Source organism: Oncorhynchus keta, chromosome 12 (assembly GCF_023373465.1).
Source record: "Oncorhynchus keta strain PuntledgeMale-10-30-2019 chromosome 12, Oket_V2, whole genome shotgun sequence".
NCBI classification, from domain to species: domain Eukaryota; kingdom Metazoa; phylum Chordata; class Actinopteri; order Salmoniformes; family Salmonidae; genus Oncorhynchus; species Oncorhynchus keta.
Window position 1 is genome coordinate 18970021 of NC_068432.1, and position 22426 is coordinate 18992446.

Here is a 22426-nt window from a genome sequence, read left to right on the forward strand (position 1 = left end):
ATTGAATTGAGAGAGAACAAAGGCTGAACCTGGTCTTAACTTCCAATGCTCCACCCCCCTGCCCAACCCCCCTCCACGCCACTCCGCCAACCACCAGGATGCCCGGCATCAGAACATTCCAGGCATTCCCGTGATTGGCAGATAGCAGGTTGATTGACAGGTCGGACCCCGCGAACACCGGGTACTGGTCAGTACAACACAACCACCTCCTAGCCTAACACATAACACACAGCTGTCTGTGCGGGTCGCTACAGTACATAAAGATATATGAATGAGTGAAGGTACAGAGCGGCATAGGCAAGATACTGTAGATGGTATCGAGTACAGTATATACATATGAGATGAGTATGTAAACCAAGTGGCATAGTTAAAGTGGCTAGTGATACGTGTATTACATGAAGATGCAGTAGATGATATAGAGTATAGTATATACGTATACATATGAGATGAATAATGTAGGATATGTAAACATTATATAAGGTAGCATTGTTTAAAGTGGCTAGTGATATATTTGACATAATTTCCCATCAATCAATTCCCATTATTAAAGTGGCTGGAGTTGAGTCAGTGTGTTGGCAGCAGCCACTCAATGTTAGTAGTTGCTGTTTAACAGTCTGATGGCCTTGAGATAGAAGCTGTTTTTCAGTCTCTCGGTCCCAGCTTTGATGCACCTGTACTGACCTCGCCTTCTGGATGATAGCGGGGTGAATAGGCAGTGGCTCGGGTGGTTGGTGGCTGTGCCTTCTTCACAATGCTGTCTGTGTGGGTGGACCAATTCAGTTTGTCTGTGATGTGTATGCCGAGGAACTTAAAACTTGCTACCCTCTCCACTACTGTTCCATCGATGTGGATAGGGGGGTGCAAACACCGGCCATGACAAACAAGCAAACACCGGCCATGACAAACAAGCAAACACCGGCCATGAACGACGTGTTTACAATACCGCATTGGTAATAAAGCATAATTTGTTCTACCGCAACTTCTGGGGTAGCTAGCTTTAGCTTGGTACCTAGCTAGCGCCAATACAAGCAGCTTGAAAACAATGACCAGTAGAAACTGCAGTCATTTTCATTATTCTTAGCAATGATTTCGGAATCCTTGTTAGTAAGTGTTAGCAATTTTTTTCCCTGCCCTGCTAGACCTGCCCCAGTCAACTGTAAGTGCTGTTATGGCGAAGTGAAAACTTATAGGGGCAACATCGGCTCAGCAGCAAAGTGGTAGGCCACACAAGCTCACAGAACGGGACCGCTGATTTGTTGGAAAGGTGGCATCCTATGAATGTGCCACATCGAAAGTCACTGAGCTTTTCAGTAAGGCCATTCTCCTGCCAATGTTTGTTTATGGAGATTGCATGGCTGTGTGCTCAATTTTATACACCTGTCAGCAACAGGTGTGGCTGAAATAGCAGAATCCACTAATTTGAAGGGTGTCCACATACTTTTGTATATATATAGTGTATGTATTTTTAGAGCAAGATCATGGTGTGTCCCGTTCTTTTCATTACATTGATTGCATAATCCTGAAAAATTGACACTTGCAAGAAGAAACATTGTCCTTCTATCATTCATCATTCCAATAAAATTCTCAGGACCTATCATTCCAGAATATCAGCAGGGCAAACGTATCAATGTGTATGTGTTTTTAGATGATCCCTGAATCTTCAGAAAGTATGGTATTACAATACATACGGTAAGTGAATATCTGACAATGAAATTGTGATCAGTAAGCCTCACCAGCAATGGCCTGACAAGCGATGCTTGCATGCTGGTTCTTAGTACTACATAAGTGTGTATGTGTGTGTGTGTGTGTGTGTGTGTGTATGTGTGTGTGTGTGTGTGTGTGTGTGTGTGTGTGTGTGTGTGTGTGTGAGAGTGTGAGCATACTTCAAATATTTGTCAGAAGAAGTTGGTGCTCAGTGCATACAAATGTTATCAACCACCCAAGAAGGCCCATATAAAGAAGGTAGACAACTTCATGACAAAAATATCCATGTATTTTTATTTTTTTCATTCGATAGTTATAGTCCCAGTGAATTACAGGGCTCTTCTAGACTCATTGAAATGAACTATTATCCATTATCTCAATAGCGGGGCTCTGCAATATCAGTGATTCTTCTACCCAGTGTGTGCAGCTCCCAGTCTGACAGCTGTTGTACAAACCCTCGGTTTGGCCTCATGTTCGTTTTACATTGCAGGACATGCTCCCAGACCTCCTTCAGTGAGAAAAAGTGCCATCGATATCATAATGAAGTGGGAGGAATAACAGAAGAATTAGCAGCTCACCAAATTCAGCAACAAAATCTTATACAGTAAACACGCAGTATTTTCATTACAAAGCCAGACATTTTTTCAGATTCCAAAAACAGGAACTGGAACAGCCTGAACTTATTCTATTTCTATTACACATTCCAAAAAAGACCGTAAAGTACATAAACATAACTTGCCCCCAGTGTATATTTCAAGTGGTGCAAAAGAAAAGCCATGGCCGCAGCACTACAGCGGCTTATTCCATGACTTGAAAAGATCAAAACTGCAGATCCAGTGTTGAGACGAGAGGCTAAAAGGGAAACATTTGCAACACGATAATAAACATAATATTAATAAACAAATAGTAACAACAAGTAATAACAAGTAACATCTAAAAAAAAAAGTGGAAAAAAACACATTCAGCTCACCAATAAAAACACAAATCCTCTCAAAACTGGAGTATAGATCAGCCTCCACTGAATCTGACACATTGATGTTAAGGATGGTGTGGTTTCCTTTTTCAAACCTAATTTCAAAAAGAAAAAAGTTGTATTCAAACATAATATTTTTTTATGAACAATCATCCATAGTACCTGCTACTTGGACATGTAAATATGAGTCCTCACGCACATGTGACAACTGTCTTCGGAGACATTGACAAGGGCGCTCAGTTTCAGATCTTTTAGGACATGGGGATTGATGGCCTGCTTGTAATTGCCCATGTAGAGTTGACCTGGCAAGAGCTCCACTGGATAAGGCCTCAAGCTCTCCAATTCCTACAAAGTCGCAATAATGAAACAAGACAGCAGCACAATCTATGTAAATCAGCACATTGAAATACTCTAATCACCTGAGTATGTTTTTCTTTTTCTCAACAGGCTCTCACAATATTTAGCAAAGGTTTGACGCAATGGAGGCGTTACCTTTATGGTGTAAAGGATTTTCTGTGTCCTGAAGAAAGGATAAAAGGCTGAGAACCTCTGATAGCCTCCTTTCAGAATCTGGACAGGATAGTGGCTTGATTTTGTCAGGGCCTCAGCGCACTCAATAGCCTCAGCTACAAACACACACACACAGAATAACTACAAACCATTCTTACCCCACTCAGGCTCCCGAGTGTCGCAGCGGTCTAAGGCACTGCATCTCAGTGCTAGAGACATCACTACAGACCCTGGTTTGATTCCAGGCTGTATCACAACTGGCCTTGATTGGGAGTTCCATAGGGCAGCGCACAATTGGCCCAGTATCGTTAGGGTTTGGCCAGGGTAGGCCGTCATTGTAAATAAGAATTTGTTTTTAACTGACTTGCCTAGTTAAATACATTTTTTTAAATTAAATCGCCCTAATGGGATATCATGGATCGGATATTATTGACTGGTTCATTCAATCATTGACAATTCAATCAAAAACAGTTGTCCGGGTTAGGGTTTGGCCAGGGTAGGCCTTCATTATAAATAAGAATTTGTTTTTAACTGACTTAGTTAAATAAAGGTTAATTAAAAAATTGTAAGTGACCAGGCTGGTGATGTTCAGCTCACCTGAACCTTGTAAAGAACTGGTGCTGCTGTCATAAACCACAATATACCTCATACTCTCCACCTCCACGCCTACAGGCATAATGAGTTTGCCTTTAGAGTCCTGTAGAGTAAAACAATGACATCTTACTTATTACACTGCCGAACATTGCAATGTGTATTTCAAAATGACAAAATAATTGAAGCACAGTATTGTCATCCTAAGGTGGGATAAGCTAGTGTTGTAATGTGTTAATAACTGATTTGACACGCATACCCATTTTGCATTTCTGGCAGTAATGATATGGCTGGCATTGTACTGTCCTTTAGCACGGGCATCTGAGGAAACAGCATAACCATTTGTCCACCAGGCAAGTTTGAGTGTATTATATTGGACTGAATCTTAGAAATAAGTAACGTTTATCAACACAATAGATTTGTTTTCATTGTGTTGAACTGATATGACTGTCTGCCCCTACCTAGCTCTTACCAATCAAACACAGGAAGTTGAACTCTGCCAATCTGGACAGCCGAGTGTACTGGTTGAGAATGTTGTAAAGCTCAGACGCCTCACAAAAGGTTGTTCCAGCCATTGTAGGAAACCTGACAACCTGAAAATAAAAGTCAGTGTTTTGAAAACCCTGCATTGGACTACTGTTGGGGAATAATCAGAATTAGGTGGTAACATAGGTAAGATGTTTTATATTCATCATATGTTTGTAAATTACTTCTCAACAGAATGTTATTTTTGTATAATACTGTGGCAGGGTTTGCAGTTATCTGTTCTATGTCAAGACTAAGTTGCATGGGCCGCAGAGAGGGGAGAGGTCAAGGTGTCATCATGTGTAAACATATCTTTTGCTCTTTTGCTCCACTGTGTCTGTGTGCCAGTCACTCCCTACTTTTCCCATCGGGGAGAGGAGGATGGCAGTGTCTGGAATAATTCTATGCTCCCTCTTATCTTAACCTATAGCCTCACTCTCCTCTCCGTGCGCTTGTCCAGGATTGGTTGTATTTAGAATTGGTTGTATCTAAATGACAATTTGATATATATATGCCTGTTGATATGGAGGATTGGTTTATGGTTCTGGGTTTGAGTAAGGAGACAAAGCTGAACGATTGATTATGTCTATGCTGTCTGACTATGTGTGTTCTTTGCTATTAAAGGATCTCAGTTGCAATGTAGAGGGGGCTCTCAGATAATTCATTGATAGACACTGAATTGATCTGAGAGTCACAGGGTTGTGATAGAGCTCATATAATTAAAGATGGACTTTGATAACTAACTCTGACTTGTGTTGTGGTTTGCGCTCATGATTTGGTAAATAGAGGACATTTCCACGTCACTACATAAGTTACTAGCTAGTTAGCTAACATTAGCTCGTTCACCTCATGCTTCAAATACTAATTTGTGAAGAATATACAGATTGGTTTTCGCCGAACATCAACATATTTCTGCAGCAAGTTAGTCGAGTTTGCAAACGAACATCAGAAATCGTAGAGAACCCTTGTTAGCACAAAAAATACTGAGCCTAATGTTTGTCTCTGCCATATATGAATTAGGAACTAGAATACTAGAATGGCCATGAACAATTTTTTGACAGGGTGAAGGTCATCCATTTTGGTCAGGGAGTTGGTCAACTAGTGCTGTGATAAGATATTGTGTAAAATAATGCATTTGAATGTTTGATCTGCACTGTATGTTTGTTAGCTAGCTAGCCAGACAGTTTTAGAGGGATTAAATGATTCAATACATTTTTCAAATTAACTGCCAATATGCCAACATTCCAATCAAACAATGCAGCCACACAGCCATTCAGTGGCTGTAATCAGTTGACTATAGGATTTAGATACAAGTTGTATATGCAACAAGTATTGATATTGTATCATATAAAAGCACTCACAGCTTTCCAATACATATTTTTTCAAAATGAACGTTTGAAACAATATTGTGACTAAACATACAACCCATGACAATAAACTCACAGATTTCTAAGAAAACAAAAATACAGACATTTATGGTATGTTTACATATATTTTAGATGCTATTTATAAATAAAATTGGTATAAAACCCCTATAAACGGTATTTATAGTTATATGACAATATTTTAGATTGACAATTTATGATGCATCACATGCCTTACTTTTATTTTCCTCTATAAGTATAATCAGGATTATGTATCTACTTGCCAATCATTCCAATTAGACTACTTTGGATTTTCCCTGACCATCGCAATATGACTCCCATTTGTACCCCATTCTGGAACTTTGAAGGTTTATGACATAGGATATCGTATGGTTTCTGCTAACAACACATGCTTGACTAACTAATTCACTGATGTTGCTAGTAAAAACCTGCAGGTAGTTAGGGTTAGGGCAAAATATTACCTGGTTAAAATGAAAATGACAAAATGAATTTTTCCACTCAAGGTAACGATCCAAAGGCGTTTAGCTTCAACATTTCTGTAACATATCTGAGCAAAACACACGTAATATGAAGGAAATGTTTGTTTATGTTTTGTTGCTCGGTAACACAATAACGGGCATTGCGGTTGGCTGTACAGTACTACTAATCTGTGATTGGACATTCTATCCATGTTGTTGGGGGTGCTTTGCTGCAGGAGGGACTGGTATATATATATATATAGGTTAGCGAGTTGTGGTTACAATTAAGATACTCAATTATTGGACCTAGGTTATAGGCTGCCTAAAGAAAACATAGCTTGTAAAATTAGATCTTGCCCAAATACCATGGCAGCCAAAACATTAAAAGTGTGTGTGTTGCACCCACAACATTACAAGTGTGTGTGAATTTAAGTTTGGTGTGTAAAATATACTGAACAAAAATATAAATGCAACAATTAACGATTTTACCGAGTTACAGTTCAAATAAGGAAATCTGTCAATTTAAATTAATTCAATAGGGCCTAATCTATGGATTTCACATGACTGGGCAGGGGCACAGCCAAGGGTAGACCTGGGAGAGCATAGGCCCACCCACTTGGGAGCCAGGCCCAGCCAATCAGAATTATTTTTTTCCCCCACAAAAGAGCTTTAAGTCGGAAGTTTACATACACTTAGGTTGGAGTCATTTAAAACTCGTTTTTCAACCACTCCACAAATTTCTTAGAGGTTAACAAACTATAGTTTTAGCAAGTTGGTTAGGACATGTACTTTATGCATGACACATGTTATTTTTCCAACAATTGTTTACAGACAGATTATTTAACTTATAATTCACTGTATTACAATTCCAGTGGGTCAGAAGTTTACATACACTAAATTGACTGTGCCTTTTAACAGCTTGGAAAATTCCAGAAAATTGTCATAGCTTTAGAGGCTACTGATAGGCTAATTGACATAATTTGAGTCAATTTGAGGTGATCCTGTGGATGTATTTCAAGGCCTACCTTCAAACTCGCTGCCTCCTTGCTTGACATCATGGGAAAATCAAAAGAAATCAGCCAAGACCTCAGAATTTTTTTTGTATACCTCCAGAAGTCTGGTTCATCCTTGGGAGCAATTTCCAAGGTACAACGTTCATCTGTACAAACAATAGTACGCAAGTATAAACACCATGGGACCACGCAGCCATCATACCGCTCAGGAAGGAGACACATTCTGTCTCCTAGAGATGAACGTACTTTGGTGCAGTAAAATAAGTCCTATATCGACATAACCTGAAAGGCCGCTCAGCAAGGAAGAAACCACTGCTCCAAAACCACCATAAAAAAGCCAGACTACGGTTTGCAACTGCACATGGGTACAAAGATCATACTTTTTTGAGAAATGTCTGGTCTGATGAAACAAAAATAGAACTGTTTGGCCATGATGACTATCATAATGTTTTGGAGGGGAAAGGGGGAGGCTTGCAAGCCGAAGAACACCATCCCAACCGTGAATCACGGGGGTGGCAGCATCATGTTGTGGGGGTGCTTTGCTGCAGGAGGGACTGGTGCACTTCACAAAATAAATGGCATCATGAGGTAGGGAAATTATGTGGATATATTGAAGCAACATCTCAAGACATCAGTCAGGAAGTTAAAGCTTGGTCGCAAATGGGTCTTCCAAATAGACAGTGACCCCAAACATACTTCCAGAGTTGTGTTTCAAAATGGCTTAAGGACAACAAAGTCAAGGTATTGGAGTAGCCACCACAAAGCCCTGACCTCAATCCTATAGAACATTTGTGGGCAGACCTGAAAATGCGTGTGCGAGCAAGGAGGCCTACAAACCTGACTCGGTTACAGCTCTGTCAGGAGGAATGGGCCAAAATTCACCCAACTTATTGTGGGAACCTTGTGGAAGGCTACATGAAATGTTTGACCCAAATTAAACCATTTAAAGGCAATGCTACCAAATTCTAATTGAGTGTATGTAAGCTTCTGACCCAATGGGAATGTGATGAAAGAAATAAAAGCTGAAATAAATCATTCTCTCTACTATTATTCTGACATTTCACATTCTTAAAATAAAGTGGTGATCCTAACTGACCTAAGACAGATAATTTTTACTAGGATTAAATGTCAGGAATTGTGAAAAACTGAGTTTAAATGTATTTGACTAAGGTATATGTAAACTTCCGACCTCAACTGGACCTACTCATTCCAGGGTTTTTCTTTATTTTTAGTATTTTCTACATTGCACAATAGTAGTGAAGAAAATGATTAAATAACACATAGAATAATATAGTAACCAAAAAAGTGTTAGACAAATCAAAATATATTTGGGATTCTTCAAAGTAGCCACCCTTTGCCTCGATGACAGCTTTGTACACTCTTGGTGTTCTCTCAACCAGCTTCACCTGGAATGCTTTTCCAACAGTCTTGAAGGAGTTCCCGCATATGCTGAGCACTTGTTGGCTGCTTTTCCTTCACTCTGCGGTCCAACTTATCCCAAACAATCTCAATTGAGTTGAGGTCTGGTGATTGTGGAAGCCAGGTCATCACTCTCCTTCTTGGTCAAATAGCCATTACACAGCCTGGAAGTGTGTTGGGTCATTGTCCTGTTGAAAAACAAATGATAATGACACTAAGCGCAAACCAGATGGGATGGCGTATTGCTGCAGAATTCTGTGGTAGCCATGCTGGTTGCGTGCCTTGAATTCTAAATAAATCACAGACCGTGTCACCAGCAGAGCACCATCACACCACCTCTATGCTTCACTGTGGGAACCACACATGCAGAGATCATCCGTTCATCTACTCTGCGTCTCACAAAGACACAGCGGTTGGAACCAAAAATCTCAAATTTGGAGTCAACAGACGAAAAGACAGATTTCCACCTGTCAAGGCACACATGTTAATTGAAATGCATTCCAAGGAACTACCTCATGATGCTGGTTGAGAGAATGCTAAGAGTATGCAAAGCTGTCATCAAGGAAAAGGGTGACTACTTCAAATAATTTGTTTAACACTTTTTGGGGGGTTACTACATGACACCATATGTGTTATTTCATAGTTTTGATGTCTTCACTATATTTGTACAATGTAGAAAATAGTAAAAATAATAATAAAACCTTCATGAGTCGGTGTGTCCAAAAGTTTGACTGGTACTGTATATATATATATATAATGTATTCCTGCAAACACATGCTTTTAAATAGATAGTTGTTAACTCAATGACTGGAAGTCTGTGGGAACAGCTAGCATGTCATTGTGCTAACACTAGTAGCAATGCACCCCACTACCCCACCACTGCTGGAAAAAAATCCTAGGGGAAACGCTGGATATCTACAAAGTCAACATTAATCTATGGCTGGCTGAATGATCATGCACAAGAGGGTGGACAATCCTATAAACACATAACCCTTATCATTCTGTGTGTATTTTCTTTAGACTTGGATATTGTGACCCAATAGCCCAAACCAGTCCAGCGCAGCTAGAAGACCCCCCTGTAAAGAATGTGAAGAAATGGGTTCCTTTACTGGGTGTCAGATTGCTGCTGCTGGCATTTGGCAGGATATTCCAAATCTGGAGGAACAACCTGAGCCAGGTAAGTTTCTACAGCAAGGCTATGTTTCTAACAGGGCTGTTTTGGTTGAGAGAAAATGTTCTGTTAGATTTCATTCCCAAACATGTGCCTCTATGTCAGTTACACTGACCCAATTTCTACTTTCATGTATCTATTGCAGACATTTGCTGGATTTTGGAAAAAAAATATTCTGGTGGGGGTATGCCAAACAAATAGAGACCCTCCAGAATCAAATGGCTGAGATGCAGAGGGAGATGGGTGCCTTGCATTCTGCTCTTCAGGTGAGACACCAACCATTACACTCATCTGAACATACCTCATGGTATGATCATGTGACAAAAAGCCACATGCAGTACTACATCACTAAAGCCTATCTTGTTTCAGCAGGGTGGTAAGACTGGATGCCACTGCAATGGGACTGTTGCTGGTAGTTCAGTCTGTCCAATGTTTCCTCCTACCCTTCTTCCATTAGGCTGTGGCTCCAGTGTGGACCCTCTCCCTGCTCTCACACCACCACCACCACCTCTTCCTCCTACATCCAACACTTTCCTGCAATCCTACATCCCTAAAAAAAAGAGTGGCTTCCAATACTCAACAGGTAAGAATTGAATAACTCATCTTTCATTATTTTTTTATTTGGTGGTCATAGATTTATGTCCCGTGTGGTTCAGTTGGTAGAGCATGGTGCTTGCATCGCCAGGGTTGTGGGTTCAATTCCACACTGTGGACGAGTACGAAAATGTACTGTATGCACTCATTACCGTAAGTCATTCTGTGTAAGAGTATCTCCTAAATTACTCAAATGTAAAATGTATTCTCTCCTATGATCTGACCTCTGTCACTAAGGAGAAGCAGGACATACTGGTGGCCGTGATGCTCAGGGATTTACAGGATGTTAAACTGAGAAAGGTTATTGTCAGCAGTGTGAAATCAAAGGTAAGCAGTGCATATACCTTAGCATACTCAAAAGTAATTTCTGCTTCCACCTGTACAAAATGGAAGCTCCACGGGACACTCGCACATAGCATGCAGTAAGGTGCCTGACTCTTTCTTGCATTTCCTGTCTTTTATTTTAGAGAACTCCAGGGAAGATGCATGCCTCTCTGGTCACTGTGGCAGACCTGCAGAATGTCCGTCTGAAACAATCCCACTGCCAACTGCCCCCTAAACTTCTCAAACGCCTTAGCTTTGGCAGGTAAACCAATCCCATATTTCTTAATTGGCTGCCATTTGCTCTCCTTCATGGTCCTGGGGACCCACCACATGTTGTCCAGGCTTTTTCCCCCAGGCCAGTTATGATAATTTAACAAGGTTTATCAAGCCTGGAACAAAAGCCTGCACACCAGGATTGAAGAACAGTTTTTGAAACATTTGTTTTCTTGATTGGATTTATTTTGTGTTATTGTGGAGATTATCAAATGTTATTTCCCACTCTAGAACACCTACCAAAAGCCCTATGAATCTGCGTACACAGCTGAAAAGGATTCAAATCAATAGGTTATGCATTTCAACACTTAAGTGCTCTATTCTGGAGTTCTTGTGTTACCTGAACAGGAAGTCAAAGGACTATCATCAAGTGAGATGACTATAAGTGTTTCTCTCTACTCTTTAGGAGTCCTGGTGGCACTCCTCTGTTTGATAAGGAGAATATGGAGACGGGCACTGGCCTCACCCCCATCATGACTCAGGCCCTGCGACGCAAGTTCCAGGTAGATCACTCTTTACAGAGCGTGTGTGTCTTATGCATGTGTGGTTTAAAGGTGTGTCCCCTTTGTCACCACTTATATTGTTCTTTATCCCCTCAGAGTGCCTTACCACGAGGACTGTCTCCAAAGGCAAAGAATCTCAACGAAAGCTTTGATCAAAACTGAGACATTTGTTGATGTATACACAGATGTCGACCGAGACTAGTTCAAATGTAACGGAAAGGCAGCTGCCACGATGAAAAGTTCCAGTGTTGTAATGAGGACGGAACGCAAGCTATAGATGTAACTATTGGCACAATGCACATTCTCTAGCACTTTCTGGTTTCCACTGCTGAATGGGTTATTTCATACTTTTTCCATTGCTGAATGAGTTACTAAGTGCTAGGTAGATTGAGGATGAAAAGAGGAAACACTTGTCTTGGACCACAATTTTAAAAAGGACATAAAAGTTCTAAAGGCAAGCAGTTTCTGTAAAAGCCTTGACCACCCCACTGTATCAAACAGGTTTCTGTAAAAGCCTTGACCACCCCACTGTATCAAACAGGTTTCTGTAAAAGCCTTGTTACTTTTTCCAAAAAGCTTCTTGCATTATCTTTTGATTTATTTATTTTTCACATTGAGCACATTGTTTTTTTAAAGTACTTGAACCAATGTTGTGTTTATAAGAATATAATATCATTTGTGATTTCCTAGACATGTTTAGGAAACACCAAATAAATTAACTAAATAAATAAATAAATGTACCGGTTTTGGTTGCTGGAAGGGTAAAAAGTGACACAGAAAATGTATCTTGTTTCTACCACAGAAGTATAAGGTTTCTATACGGAACATTTTACTTGTGTTCACGGAAAGTGGCCTTGTGCGCAGCTGTTTATCTTCCCCATGATATGAGCGGAAAAAATGGCGTTGCCCGTGAGTGTGGGAGCGCTTCTAGAATCAGAAGTAATAGAGGATCCATTATACAAAGATGAAGGTCTCTGTGTACTTGGTATATTCGGTAAGACTGCAATGCTACCCGGATCACCGAAAGAGTTTCTAATCAACACGCTCGCGGACAAGCACATATATCCACTATTTGGACTGGATGAGACAGACAACCACAACAGTGGAAGCTTGATTCATGCGTATTACAGCCAAGAAAACCGCGTATTGTATCTGGTGCTTAATTCAGTTTGTGACAACCGACAGCTTTTGTGGACGTGTGAGTCTTTGAGTACGGGCGTCGGACACTCGGAGGCGCACGAATTCTGGAAAGGAGCGGATAAACAGCATTGCTTAGCATTGCTTTACCTATTCTCGTTGTGCCATGTCCTGCTACTGGTCCATCCTACATGCTGTTTTGATGTCACCTATGACCGATTGTTCCGTGCTCTGGATGCACTTCGCCAGAAAGTTCTGCCACTACTACGTGCTGCAATCAAGGATTCCACCATATCCAAAGAATGGAAGGTGAACTGCCGGCCCTGTCCTCCTCGCCTGCTATTCGTATTCCAGATGAATGGAGCCTTGCGAAGCTATGGTGGAAATGGTTCAGACCCTTCTGGGGGAAATGCTGATAAGCCCAAGAAACACTCGCCAAGGAGACGCCTCCAGCATGCATTGGAAGACCAGATATATCGCATTTTCCGGAAAAGTCGGGTCCTCACCAACCAGAGCAGTAATTGCTTATTCACTGTCCCTGCTAACCAAGCGTTTGTTTACGTGGTGCCTGGGCCAGAGGAGGACCCAGTGGCAGCCGTGCTAGGGCAGCTGCGCTCCAACTGTGCCCTGAGGGAAAATGACACCAGCACCTCTGTGTCTGGACCCAGGCGCTACCAACAAATGCGTCACTCTGCAAGACAACCATCCTTCAATGTAGAAAGCAGCAGCCTCTCAGGGGGGCAACTAGTAGACTGTAATTTGAAGGAGTTCCTTTGGCAGCATGTCGAACTGGTGTTGACCAAGAAAGGCTTTGATGACAGCGTTGGTCGCAATCCGCAGCCTTCTCATTTTGAGCTGCCAACCTACTCCAAATGGGCACAAGTGGCCTACAGGCTGCATCAGGTCATGATAGCCAACACAGAGGAGGAAACTGCAGAGCTGGCCGTCAAAGTGCAGAGTCAGCTTAAGTTTTTGGAAGGTTTCCTGGACGCAGATGCCAAGTTCTCTGAGAACCGCTGCCAGAAAGCCCTGCCACTGGCACATAGTGCCTACCAGTCTAACCTTCCCCATAACTATACCACCACTGTGCATAAAAACCAACTGACACAAGCACTTCGGGTCTACAGCCAGCATGCACGCGGTGTAGCTTTTCAGCGCTATGCCTTGCAGTTGCATGAGGACTGCTACAAGTTCTGGAGTAATGGGCATCAGTTATGTGAAGAGCGCAGTCTGACAGACCAACACTGTGTGCACAAGTTTCACCTGCTGCCTCAGCCAGGTAAAGCCTCAATCACTGTACAGAACATACTACTGTTACTATAATTTCTAAAATATGTATTATTTATTACACAAATGAAATGTATCATAACAGGTATCAACAGAGTTGTCATGTATCTTACCGCAGAATAGTTTTAAAATCTGCCACACCCCCTTTGAATCAGCGTTTGTTTTGTCAGAGGAGAAAAACATGCACACATTTAAAAAATATATATATAAAAAAACAATATGCTACTTATTGTTATCTATATAATATCTTGCACAACTTAATTTGTTTTGATGACGTTACACATTTATTTTGGGTTGTGAGAGGATGCATGAGGTGAGCAAATCAATTGATAAAAGGCCATTGTCATCTGCAGATGAGAAGCCAGAGATGGACCGCAACCCGCCCATCCTCAACCACAACAGCAGGGGGCGTTCCACTAGCTCGTGTAACTGTGGCCGGAAGCAAGCCCCTCGTGAGGACCCCTTTGACATCCAAGCTGCCAACTACGACTTCTACCAAGTTAGTATCCGCTTTAACCGATCTCTACAGAGGACACCAGTATAACCCCATGATCTATTTTAAAATCTATTCAGTTGTACTTCAATCTTGTTTATACTTTGTCTCACTCTGTTGCCTTGTAGATGTTTGAGGAGAAATGCTGCGGGAAGCTGGAGAGGATCGACTTTCCTGTTTTCCAGCCAAGCACCCCAGACCCAGCCCCGGCCTGTGAAGAAGCACCCAGACCCACTGAGGTGGCTGCCCCAGTCCCAGTCCCACCGTCAGAGCCTGGGTCAGGGCAATCAGAGGGGGAGAGGCTAAAGGAGAGCATCCCAGCATCCCACCCAGTGTCCCACACCCCCGGAGAGAGCACCAGCCTCAGCCTGGCCCTCAGCCTGGGCCATTCCACTGACAGCCTAGGGCCTTATGGAGATGGAGGGGGCGGTGAGGGCCAGGAGAAGAGGCACAGCCTGGTGGATCGCCAGGCCTCCACTGTGGAGTACCTTCCAGGCATGCTCCACTCAGGCTGCTCCAAAGGTCTGCTGCCTAAGTTCTCCAGCTGGTCGCTGGTCAAGCTTGGCCCTGCTAAGACCTACAACCCCCACACTGGCCTGGAGCAGCCAGGCTTCCTGCCTGGCTCCTCCTTCCTCCTGCCCTGGGACGTGGTGATTCGCTCCCGCTCTGAAGAGGAGGTGGGCTTAACTGAGCCCTTGGATGGGGGACCCTCCTCCTGGCCGGCCCCCAACAAAACCGTGGCGGGGAAGCGAGGGAGTGCAGGGGGCCTTGGTCGGGGACGCAGGCGGGATGACGTGGCCCGGGCCTTTGTGGGCTTTGAGTACGAGGACAGTAGGGGCCGGCGTTTCCTCAGCTCAGGACCTGATAAAGTGGTGAAAGTGCTGGGGCCTGGAGGGGCCAAAGAGCCAGCCACCAGGGCCCTGAACACAGACATGCCCCTGTACATTCCCTCTCCAGCCCAGGGGCGTGGCATAAAGACCCACTACGCCCAGCTGGCGCGCCTCTACATTGTGGTCCCTGACGCCCCCTTGGAGATAACACTCAACCCACAGGTACACTTACCTGACATACATTTCCCTGACATACATTTCCCTATCAACGGGTGTTTGTCACCAGGAATATTTGAGAGGAATTTACTTACCTATCTTGATAGACAAGCTGTTATGCTAAACTGTCATTACAATTTCAACTGAACTCATTGTGAGTTCTTAGTGTAGCAATATGCTGTGTAGAGATGCATTTTGTGTTGGCAAATAGTCCCTTTGTTGATTAATGAGAGATGTAATGCTTGATTAATGTTAACTGTAAAACGCTGCCCCTCTTCTTTTTGTTCTTAGGTCCAACCCGGCCCCCCTCCATGTCCAGTGTTCCACCCCGAGCGGACAGAGCTGGTGCTGCCCTTCGATGGCCTGTGGGTCCTACGTTTCCCCTATTCCTATGTCACAGACCGTGGCCCATGCTACCCACCTAAAGAGAACCAGCCCCTGGCCAGCTACAAGGTCCTCAGAGGCATCCTGCGTGCCAGCCCTCTTCCTCCACAGTAATCTCTACTCACACCATAGCACCGCAATGTGACTCTCGCACTTATTTGCAAGGTTAGTTTAAAAATTACTTTGAGTCAGTTGGACCGTGTTCTCATGCATAGTGTTGTTTCATCCCCTAAAATACTATTTTGAGTTAAATGGAATTGTGCTGGGTTAGTTAATTATGAATGGCAATCTCAAAAGGAAAAAGGTGTTGATCTGCATAGAACTGCATCTCCACTTGGATATATTTCAAATTAAGATCTTGTTCTCTGATCTTGTGTTATTCATGGTATCTTTTTAACAGGGTTGTCAGGCTGTATTTTCAGCTCTTACACTTAAAGGGCCATCTATATAAAACACTGGAAAATCACGTTTGTGACTGCACTGGGCCTTTAAGGAGAGAATAAATGACATTTTATTGATCCTTGTTTGTTGGCTTTATTCACTGTTATTGTGCTAGGATCATTGTTCAGACCACCATATAAGGGTGATATCACACATTACAGTTAGTCATCAATAAATTAAATGGCATGCAACGTTTATGTGAAGCCTAGCCACAGAATTCTTAGATGAAGGCACAGCACTAGATGTCGCTATTAACCAAGTTATTGATTGTGGCGTCATGAGAAAGTTCTCTACATGTGCCCCTAACAAAAAAATGTTATTTACCTTGCAGAAAGATTAATAATCCTGTAATTTAAAATGCTTGGCATGTGTATATTTTTTAATATCCTTTTGTCCTTCAGGCCTGGTATGTATTATGGGTGGCATTATCATGCATGCCTCCCAACTTGTTTAACAACAATGCTTAAATAAATATATTGTTCTGCAGGTACAATGTTTGCTGTTGAGCAGTCTTACCCGTCATGTATGTAGCCTATTTATCCATCATGACATAAAAAAAACAATCTTGCAATTTGTCCGTGTTGTCTGGTAAATTTAATTGGTAGGCTTACTGAGACACAAAGTGTGCAATGCGTTTCTGTTTATGAACTCTGCTATTGCGGACCCCCACACGTATGCGAAATGGACAGTAGGCACCTACTTTTCTCCGCGCAACGATTGGTCAGCCATTACCATCTGTAGCCAATCGGCACAATGTTGCTATGCTGTAATGTTACATTGATTGGTTCCCTTGACTGTCAGTCTGCCTCAGACGGGTACTGTCTTTGCGCAATAACATCAACTCAAGCCGTGCGCTCAGTATCGGATGGACCTCCTTCGTTACTTATTGAGCATTGAAGTCAACTCGTAGAAGCAAACTTTAACCCTCTAAACTGAATGAGAAGGATTTGCCACATAAAGATGTGATCGGCAAAGCACTAGAGGCGACGATTGAATTTTCTCTATCCAAAGGTAAAGTCAATGCTTATTGTTATTGCGCAACTGTAACGGTACATTTTACAACTGACTGCATCTTGTCCGAAAGTTTATAATGGGGCCTGAGACTAGATTATAACTATTTGATAACAATTAAACGATAATACGATTCTGACCGACTGTGCTTAGTGTATAACCTACAGGTATAGTATATGATGCGAGTAGGATTGATGTAAAATATACGCGGTGGCACTACATGCGCTGGTTTTAGATTACACAAAGTTGGCAGTGTCGTATTCTGCACCAACGAATCCAAACATTGCTTTTGGTGCATGCGGACGATGGAAGTATAAGTTGCAAAGAGGAATCCGTTATGAAATTGTTTCGGTTCTGACATGTTTTTGATGACAATCATTTGTCATTACTTATGCCATTATTAATATAAGTGACAAGCTTGTATTGGTTGTTTTAACAGTCATTCAAAATGTTAACCATCGTTTAGTGGTTGTAACAATATGCTGTAATAAATGTAACATATGTTATTGTCATCAATATTTTGAACCTTTAACTATCTTTCCTAAATTACTCTGTGACCCGATAGAGGCCTCTCACTATCTTGCTATAGTTTTTGCTAAAAGACCATAACAAAAATAGTGAATACAGTTAAGGTCGGGCCACATAAACGGATGACAGCTGGTTCCCCTTGACTAGTCTACTCTAAATCTCGACTAAGTTGGCAGAGAGCAAAAGGGTAGCTATTTTTACCCACAGTAACATCTCTGTTCATTTTGACATTTTCATTGATATCTAACTTGGTTTCCTATTTAGTCATAATGACCTTAACTGGCATATAAATAATTAAACCACTTAACATGTAGTTTTAAAACCACCCAAAGGAAGCTACCTATGGAACACATCATAGCAGATGCATCGCGTGATATGGTCAAGAGCTCAATGTTTGTCACTTCTTTCTTAGCCACTCAGTACCATGACCAAAACAGTGTTGTGTGGGCCAGTAACTGAAAGGTCGCTGGTTCGAATCTCCGAGCCGACTAGGTGAAATATCTGATGTGCCTTTGAGCAAGGCACTTAACCCTAATTGCTCCTTTGGATAAGAGCATCTGCTAAATGACTGAAATGTAGTTTTTTTTTATTTAAAAAAGGTTGTGAGCCCTGGGGCCGCCTGAGTAGGAGGCTTTCTCTCTGTCAGTCGGCATACAAATGGCTGTGTATGGCTAGACTGAGGTTAGTATGGTAGCACACTTTGGAATCAATTGCCATCACAGATGCTGGGGGGGGGGGGAATCTGGACATAATGTCCATATAGGCATAGCCAGGACAAGTACAATACAATGTATAATAAATCTGGTGATAGTCAGGAATGTCTTACAATTCAACGTTCATTTCCCCTGAAGAGTGTACGGTTTAAATTATTCAGTGTTTACTCCATTGTTTTTGCACCTTGTAAGGTAACTATGGTATACGTTCCCTAATGCACATCAGATAATGCAACACTTCAAGACAGTCCCTGAAATGGATCAAGTATTAGCATGTGTTCACTGCTTCCTATCATCTTGTGTGTGTGTGTGCAAAAAGAGTGCTATTCAAAGGTCATTGCTGGGTGCTCATTTGGCACCAATTCAGAGACCAGCTCTTGCATTCATCCAATGCTAATAAACAGAGGGAGGGAGCATGGCAGGGATGTTTACACCTCTATCCAACTGGTCACACCTATTTCCTGCCAGTCATTCACACCATCTGGGACGTTGGCAGAACGTTCTACACCCCTGGCCTCCTCGCATCCAGGAGACTGCCCTGTGTTGTGAAGGATGTGACACATTCCATGTCTATGTTTTAAGCAGGATCTGATTGAGATGAAAAACCTAGAGACAGTGCATGCATGTGACTGAGTGTTTCCAGGTGTGTGTATGTTTTCTCAATGATTCTGGTGGCTTTGATGCTCAATATATACACTCGTGGCCAAACGTTTTGAGAATGACACAAATATGAATTTCCAAAAAGTTTGCTGCTTCAGTGTCTTTAGATATTTTTGTCAAATGTTACTATGGAATACTGAAGTATAATTACCAGCATTTCATAAGTGTCAAAGGCTTTTATTGACAATTGCATGAAGTTGATGCAAAGAGTCAATATTTGCAGTGTTGATCCTTCTTTTTCAAGACCTCTGCAAACTGCCCTGGCATGCTGTCAATGAACTTCTGGGCCACATCTTGACTGCTGGCAGCCCATCCTTGCATAATCAATGCTTGGAGTTTGTCAGAATTTGTGGGCTTTTGTTTGTCCATCTGCCTCTTGAGGATTGACCACAAGTTTCAACGGGATTAAGGTCTGGGGAGTTTCCTGGCCATGGACACAACATATTGATGTTTTGTTCCCCGAGCCACTTAGTTATCACTTTTGCCTTATGGTAAGGTACTCTATCATGCTGGAAAAGGCATTGTTCATCACCAAACTGTTCCTGGATGGTTGGGAGAAGTTGCTCTCGAAGGATGTTTTGGTACCATTCTTTATTCACGGCTGTGTTCTTAGGCAAATTGTGAGTGAGCACACTCCCTTGGCTGAGAAGCAACCCCACACATGAATGGTCTCAGGATTTTTTACTGTTGTCATGACACAGGACTGATGGTAGCGCTCACCTTGTCTTTTCCTGACAAGTTTTTTTCCGGATGCCCCAAACAATCAGAAAGGGGATTCATCAGAGAAAATGACTTGACCCCAGTCTTCAGCAGTCCAATCCCTGTACCTTTTGCAGAATATCAATCTGTCCCTGATGTTTTTCCTGTAGAGAATTGGCTTCTTTGCTGCCCTTCTTGACACAAGGCCATCCTCCAAAAGTCCTCGTCTCACTGTGCGTGCAGATGCACTCACACCTGCCTGCTGCCATTTTTGAGCAAGCTCTGTACTGGTGGTGCCCCGATCCCGCAGCTGAATCAACTTTAGGAGACGGTCCTGGAGCTTGCTGGACTTTCTTGGGCGCCCTGAAGCCTTCTTCACAACAATTGAACCGCTCTCCTTGAAGTTCTTAATGATCTGATAAATGGTTGATTTAGGTGCAATCTTACTGGCAGCAGTATCCTTGCCTGTGAAGCCCTTTTTGTGCAAAGCAATGATGACGGCACTTGTTTCTTTGCAGGTAACCATGGTTGACAGAGGAAGAACAATGATTCCAAGCACCACCCTCCTTTTGAAGCTTCCAGTCTGTCATTCGAACTCAATCAGCATGACAGAGTGATCTCCAGCCTTGCCGTCGTCAACACTCACACCTGTCAACACTCACACGAGAGAATCACTGATGACATGATGTCAGCTGGTCCTTTTGTGGCAGGGCTGAAATGCAGTGGAAAGGTTTATTTGGGGATCCAGTTAATTTGCATGGCAAATATGGACTTTGCAATGAATTGCAATTCATCTGATCACTCGTCATAACATTCTGGAGTATATGCAAATTGCCGTCATACAAACTGAGGCAGCAGACTGTGAAAATTAATATTTGTGTCATTCTCAAAACTGTACATTTGCTAAAATTGCATCACAACCTCAGAAAAGGTGCCAGGGTATTCATGCCTTTCTTTCCATCCATTCAATGCCATTAAAATCCTTAAGAGTGCAGCATTTCATGACTCCAGTCACTGTTAATGGACAGGGTCACTATATTGGCATTGCTGCCTTGCCTAGCTTGAAGTAGCTTTATTTGTTGTATTGAACCGATTTTCATATTTTGCGAATGCGTATTGCCTAAACATGTTTTGTGGGTATTGCCTGGAGTAAGCTGTGCACATTTGTGCGTGTCTATATAATTTGGCTCTCAGATCTCTTGAAATTAACAAAGCTAGCTAGCAAAAACAACCTGACAAAAGGACACTAACGTTACTATACTGTACAAACAATTTTCGAAGTTGGAATAATGTACATTTTGGAGGGTTCGAAGAGTGGAAGTCAACTATAATGAAAGTTAAGATGAGGCAAAGGCAGCATAAAGCATACAAGATGTGACTTTATTCATGACAGGCATGGCAACCACCATCTCCCTCACTGCTAGCTGTTGGGCAGGCGAAGTGAACTGGACTGTCCACCACCGGCGGCGCCATTCCAGCCATAATAATGGGCGAAACAGAGCAAACAGAATGGCATCAAACACCTGGAAAACATGTATTTGATACCATTCCACTCCACTCATTAACACAAGCATGTTCTCCCCAATTAAGGTGCCACCAACCTCCTGTGCTGTCCACTTGTCTGAAACATCATTACCAATTAATACCTTTTAGCTGGGTTTTACACCTCTTGGACATTTACTTTTGCTTTGTGGACGTATTGGGAATGGAGCTTCTCCCGCCACTTAATGCGGGCCAGAGCCTTGGCTTCTACAAGATAGATGCAACTCACTACACTACAACCATTCTACATGTGTAGCTGCATGGCAACGCACACGCACGGGAGGATTCAGCCCGTCAGAGAGCATGATCCCCTAATGGATGGAGCTGCCTGTGTGCTGCGTGGGAGAAGAACTGTGCTACCAGCTACTGTTTGTGTGTGACTTTTTGTGTCAGTGTGAAAATAAAACCGAATGAGGCCTTGCGGATGCGTCTCCAATCCCTCATGACTGTGGGGCCTGCTGTGTGCATGCAGAATAACATTCTGCTGAGACTTCTACAACACTGTCACACAGAGGTTCACCAGACGGATGGACTTAATTTACAAGAAAAGTTAGGCCTTAATGCACTTTCCTTTGAAATCTGCAGGTTAGGCTACTGTTTAATCATGAGAATAGACAACGACCATTTGAATGCATTTGATTTATCAAGCTACAATTTCATGAGACACTTTTTGATGTTTGAACTGCATTTTTCAGTCATTTCGATTGTTGATGTGGAAATTTTGTTAGAATCTTTTTTTTTAAATTATTACAAAAAATGTTTACCCCTTTTTCATGATATCCAATTGGTAGTTACAGTCTTGTCCCATCGCTGCAACTCCTGTACGAACCCTGGAGAGGAGAAGGTCAAGAGCCATGCGTCCTCCGAAACACGAAACTGCCAAGCTGTACAGCTTCTTGACACACTGCTCGCTTAATCAGGAAGCCAGTGGCATCAATGTGTCAGAGGAAACGCTGTACAACTGGCGACCGAAGTAAGTGTTCATGCGCCCGGCCCACCACAAGAAGTCTCTAGAGCGTGATGGGACTAGGACATCCCACCA

The 22426-nt window shown here is 42.4% G+C and overlaps 4 protein-coding genes across 4 annotated transcripts in view; 3 read left to right on the forward strand and 1 right to left on the reverse strand.

Annotated features, from left to right (window-relative positions):
* Window positions 1-1971: 1971 nt before the first annotated feature.
* Window positions 1972-6271, reverse strand: styxl1 (serine/threonine/tyrosine interacting-like 1). Its single transcript, XM_035782061.2, has 9 exons — window positions 6150-6271; window positions 4251-4371; window positions 4038-4099; window positions 3785-3884; window positions 3170-3303; window positions 2877-3022; window positions 2675-2772; window positions 2444-2556; window positions 1972-2212 (listed from the first exon to the last, which is right to left on the reverse strand). Exons 2-9 carry the CDS (start codon window positions 4351-4353, stop codon window positions 2081-2083), a joined length of 888 nt encoding a protein of 295 aa, XP_035637954.1. The 5' UTR covers window positions 4354-4371; window positions 6150-6271; the 3' UTR covers window positions 1972-2080.
* A 3332-nt stretch (window positions 6272-9603) lies between these two features.
* On the forward strand, window positions 9604-12244 carry LOC118391071 (proline-rich protein 11-like). The gene is made up of 7 exons (XM_035782063.2): window positions 9604-9755; window positions 9895-10015; window positions 10207-10332; window positions 10581-10670; window positions 10811-10929; window positions 11347-11443; window positions 11540-12244. Exons 2-7 carry the CDS (start codon window positions 9968-9970, stop codon window positions 11603-11605), a joined length of 546 nt encoding a protein of 181 aa, XP_035637956.1. The 5' UTR covers window positions 9604-9755; window positions 9895-9967; the 3' UTR covers window positions 11606-12244.
* Window positions 12245-12273: 29 nt separating this feature from the next.
* On the forward strand, window positions 12274-16309 carry LOC118391070 (nonsense-mediated mRNA decay factor SMG8-like). The gene is made up of 4 exons (XM_035782062.2): window positions 12274-13859; window positions 14221-14366; window positions 14489-15412; window positions 15698-16309. The coding sequence occupies exons 1-4, from the start codon at window positions 12341-12343 to the stop codon at window positions 15902-15904; spliced, it is 2796 nt and encodes a 931-aa protein (XP_035637955.1). The 5' UTR covers window positions 12274-12340; the 3' UTR covers window positions 15905-16309.
* A 657-nt stretch (window positions 16310-16966) lies between these two features.
* The window catches only part of LOC118391072 (protein yippee-like 1), a 34267-nt gene continuing 28807 nt past the window's right edge, over window positions 16967-22426 (forward strand). The window contains exon 1 of the mRNA XM_035782065.2: window positions 16967-17242. The gene's annotated coding sequence lies outside the window, so the exon portion shown is untranslated. The remainder of the gene's footprint in view (window positions 17243-22426) is intronic.

Coding starts and splice junctions, on each gene's coding strand:
- LOC118391070 (XM_035782062.2), top strand. CDS start 12,341: ATGGCGTTGCCCGTGAGTGTGGGAGCGCTTCTAGAATCAGAAGTAATA. Junction 13,860..14,220: donor TCACCTGCTGCCTCAGCCAG/GTAAAGCCTCAA, acceptor TGTCATCTGCAG/ATGAGAAGCCAGAGATGGAC. Junction 14,367..14,488: donor CCAACTACGACTTCTACCAA/GTTAGTATCCGC, acceptor GTTGCCTTGTAG/ATGTTTGAGGAGAAATGCTG.
- LOC118391071 (XM_035782063.2), top strand. CDS start 9,968: ATGGCTGAGATGCAGAGGGAGATGGGTGCCTTGCATTCTGCTCTTCAG. Junction 10,333..10,580: donor TGGCTTCCAATACTCAACAG/GTAAGAATTGAA, acceptor TCTGTCACTAAG/GAGAAGCAGGACATACTGGT. Junction 10,930..11,346: donor AAACGCCTTAGCTTTGGCAG/GTAAACCAATCC, acceptor TCTACTCTTTAG/GAGTCCTGGTGGCACTCCTC.
- styxl1 (XM_035782061.2), bottom strand. CDS start 4,353: ATGGCTGGAACAACCTTTTGTGAGGCGTCTGAGCTTTACAACATTCTC. Junction 3,304..3,784: donor CAGTTCTTTACAAGGTTCAG/GTGAGCTGAACA, acceptor GTGTGTTTGTAG/CTGAGGCTATTGAGTGCGCT. Junction 2,773..2,876: donor TCCGAAGACAGTTGTCACAT/GTGCGTGAGGAC, acceptor TTTTGAAATTAG/GTTTGAAAAAGGAAACCACA.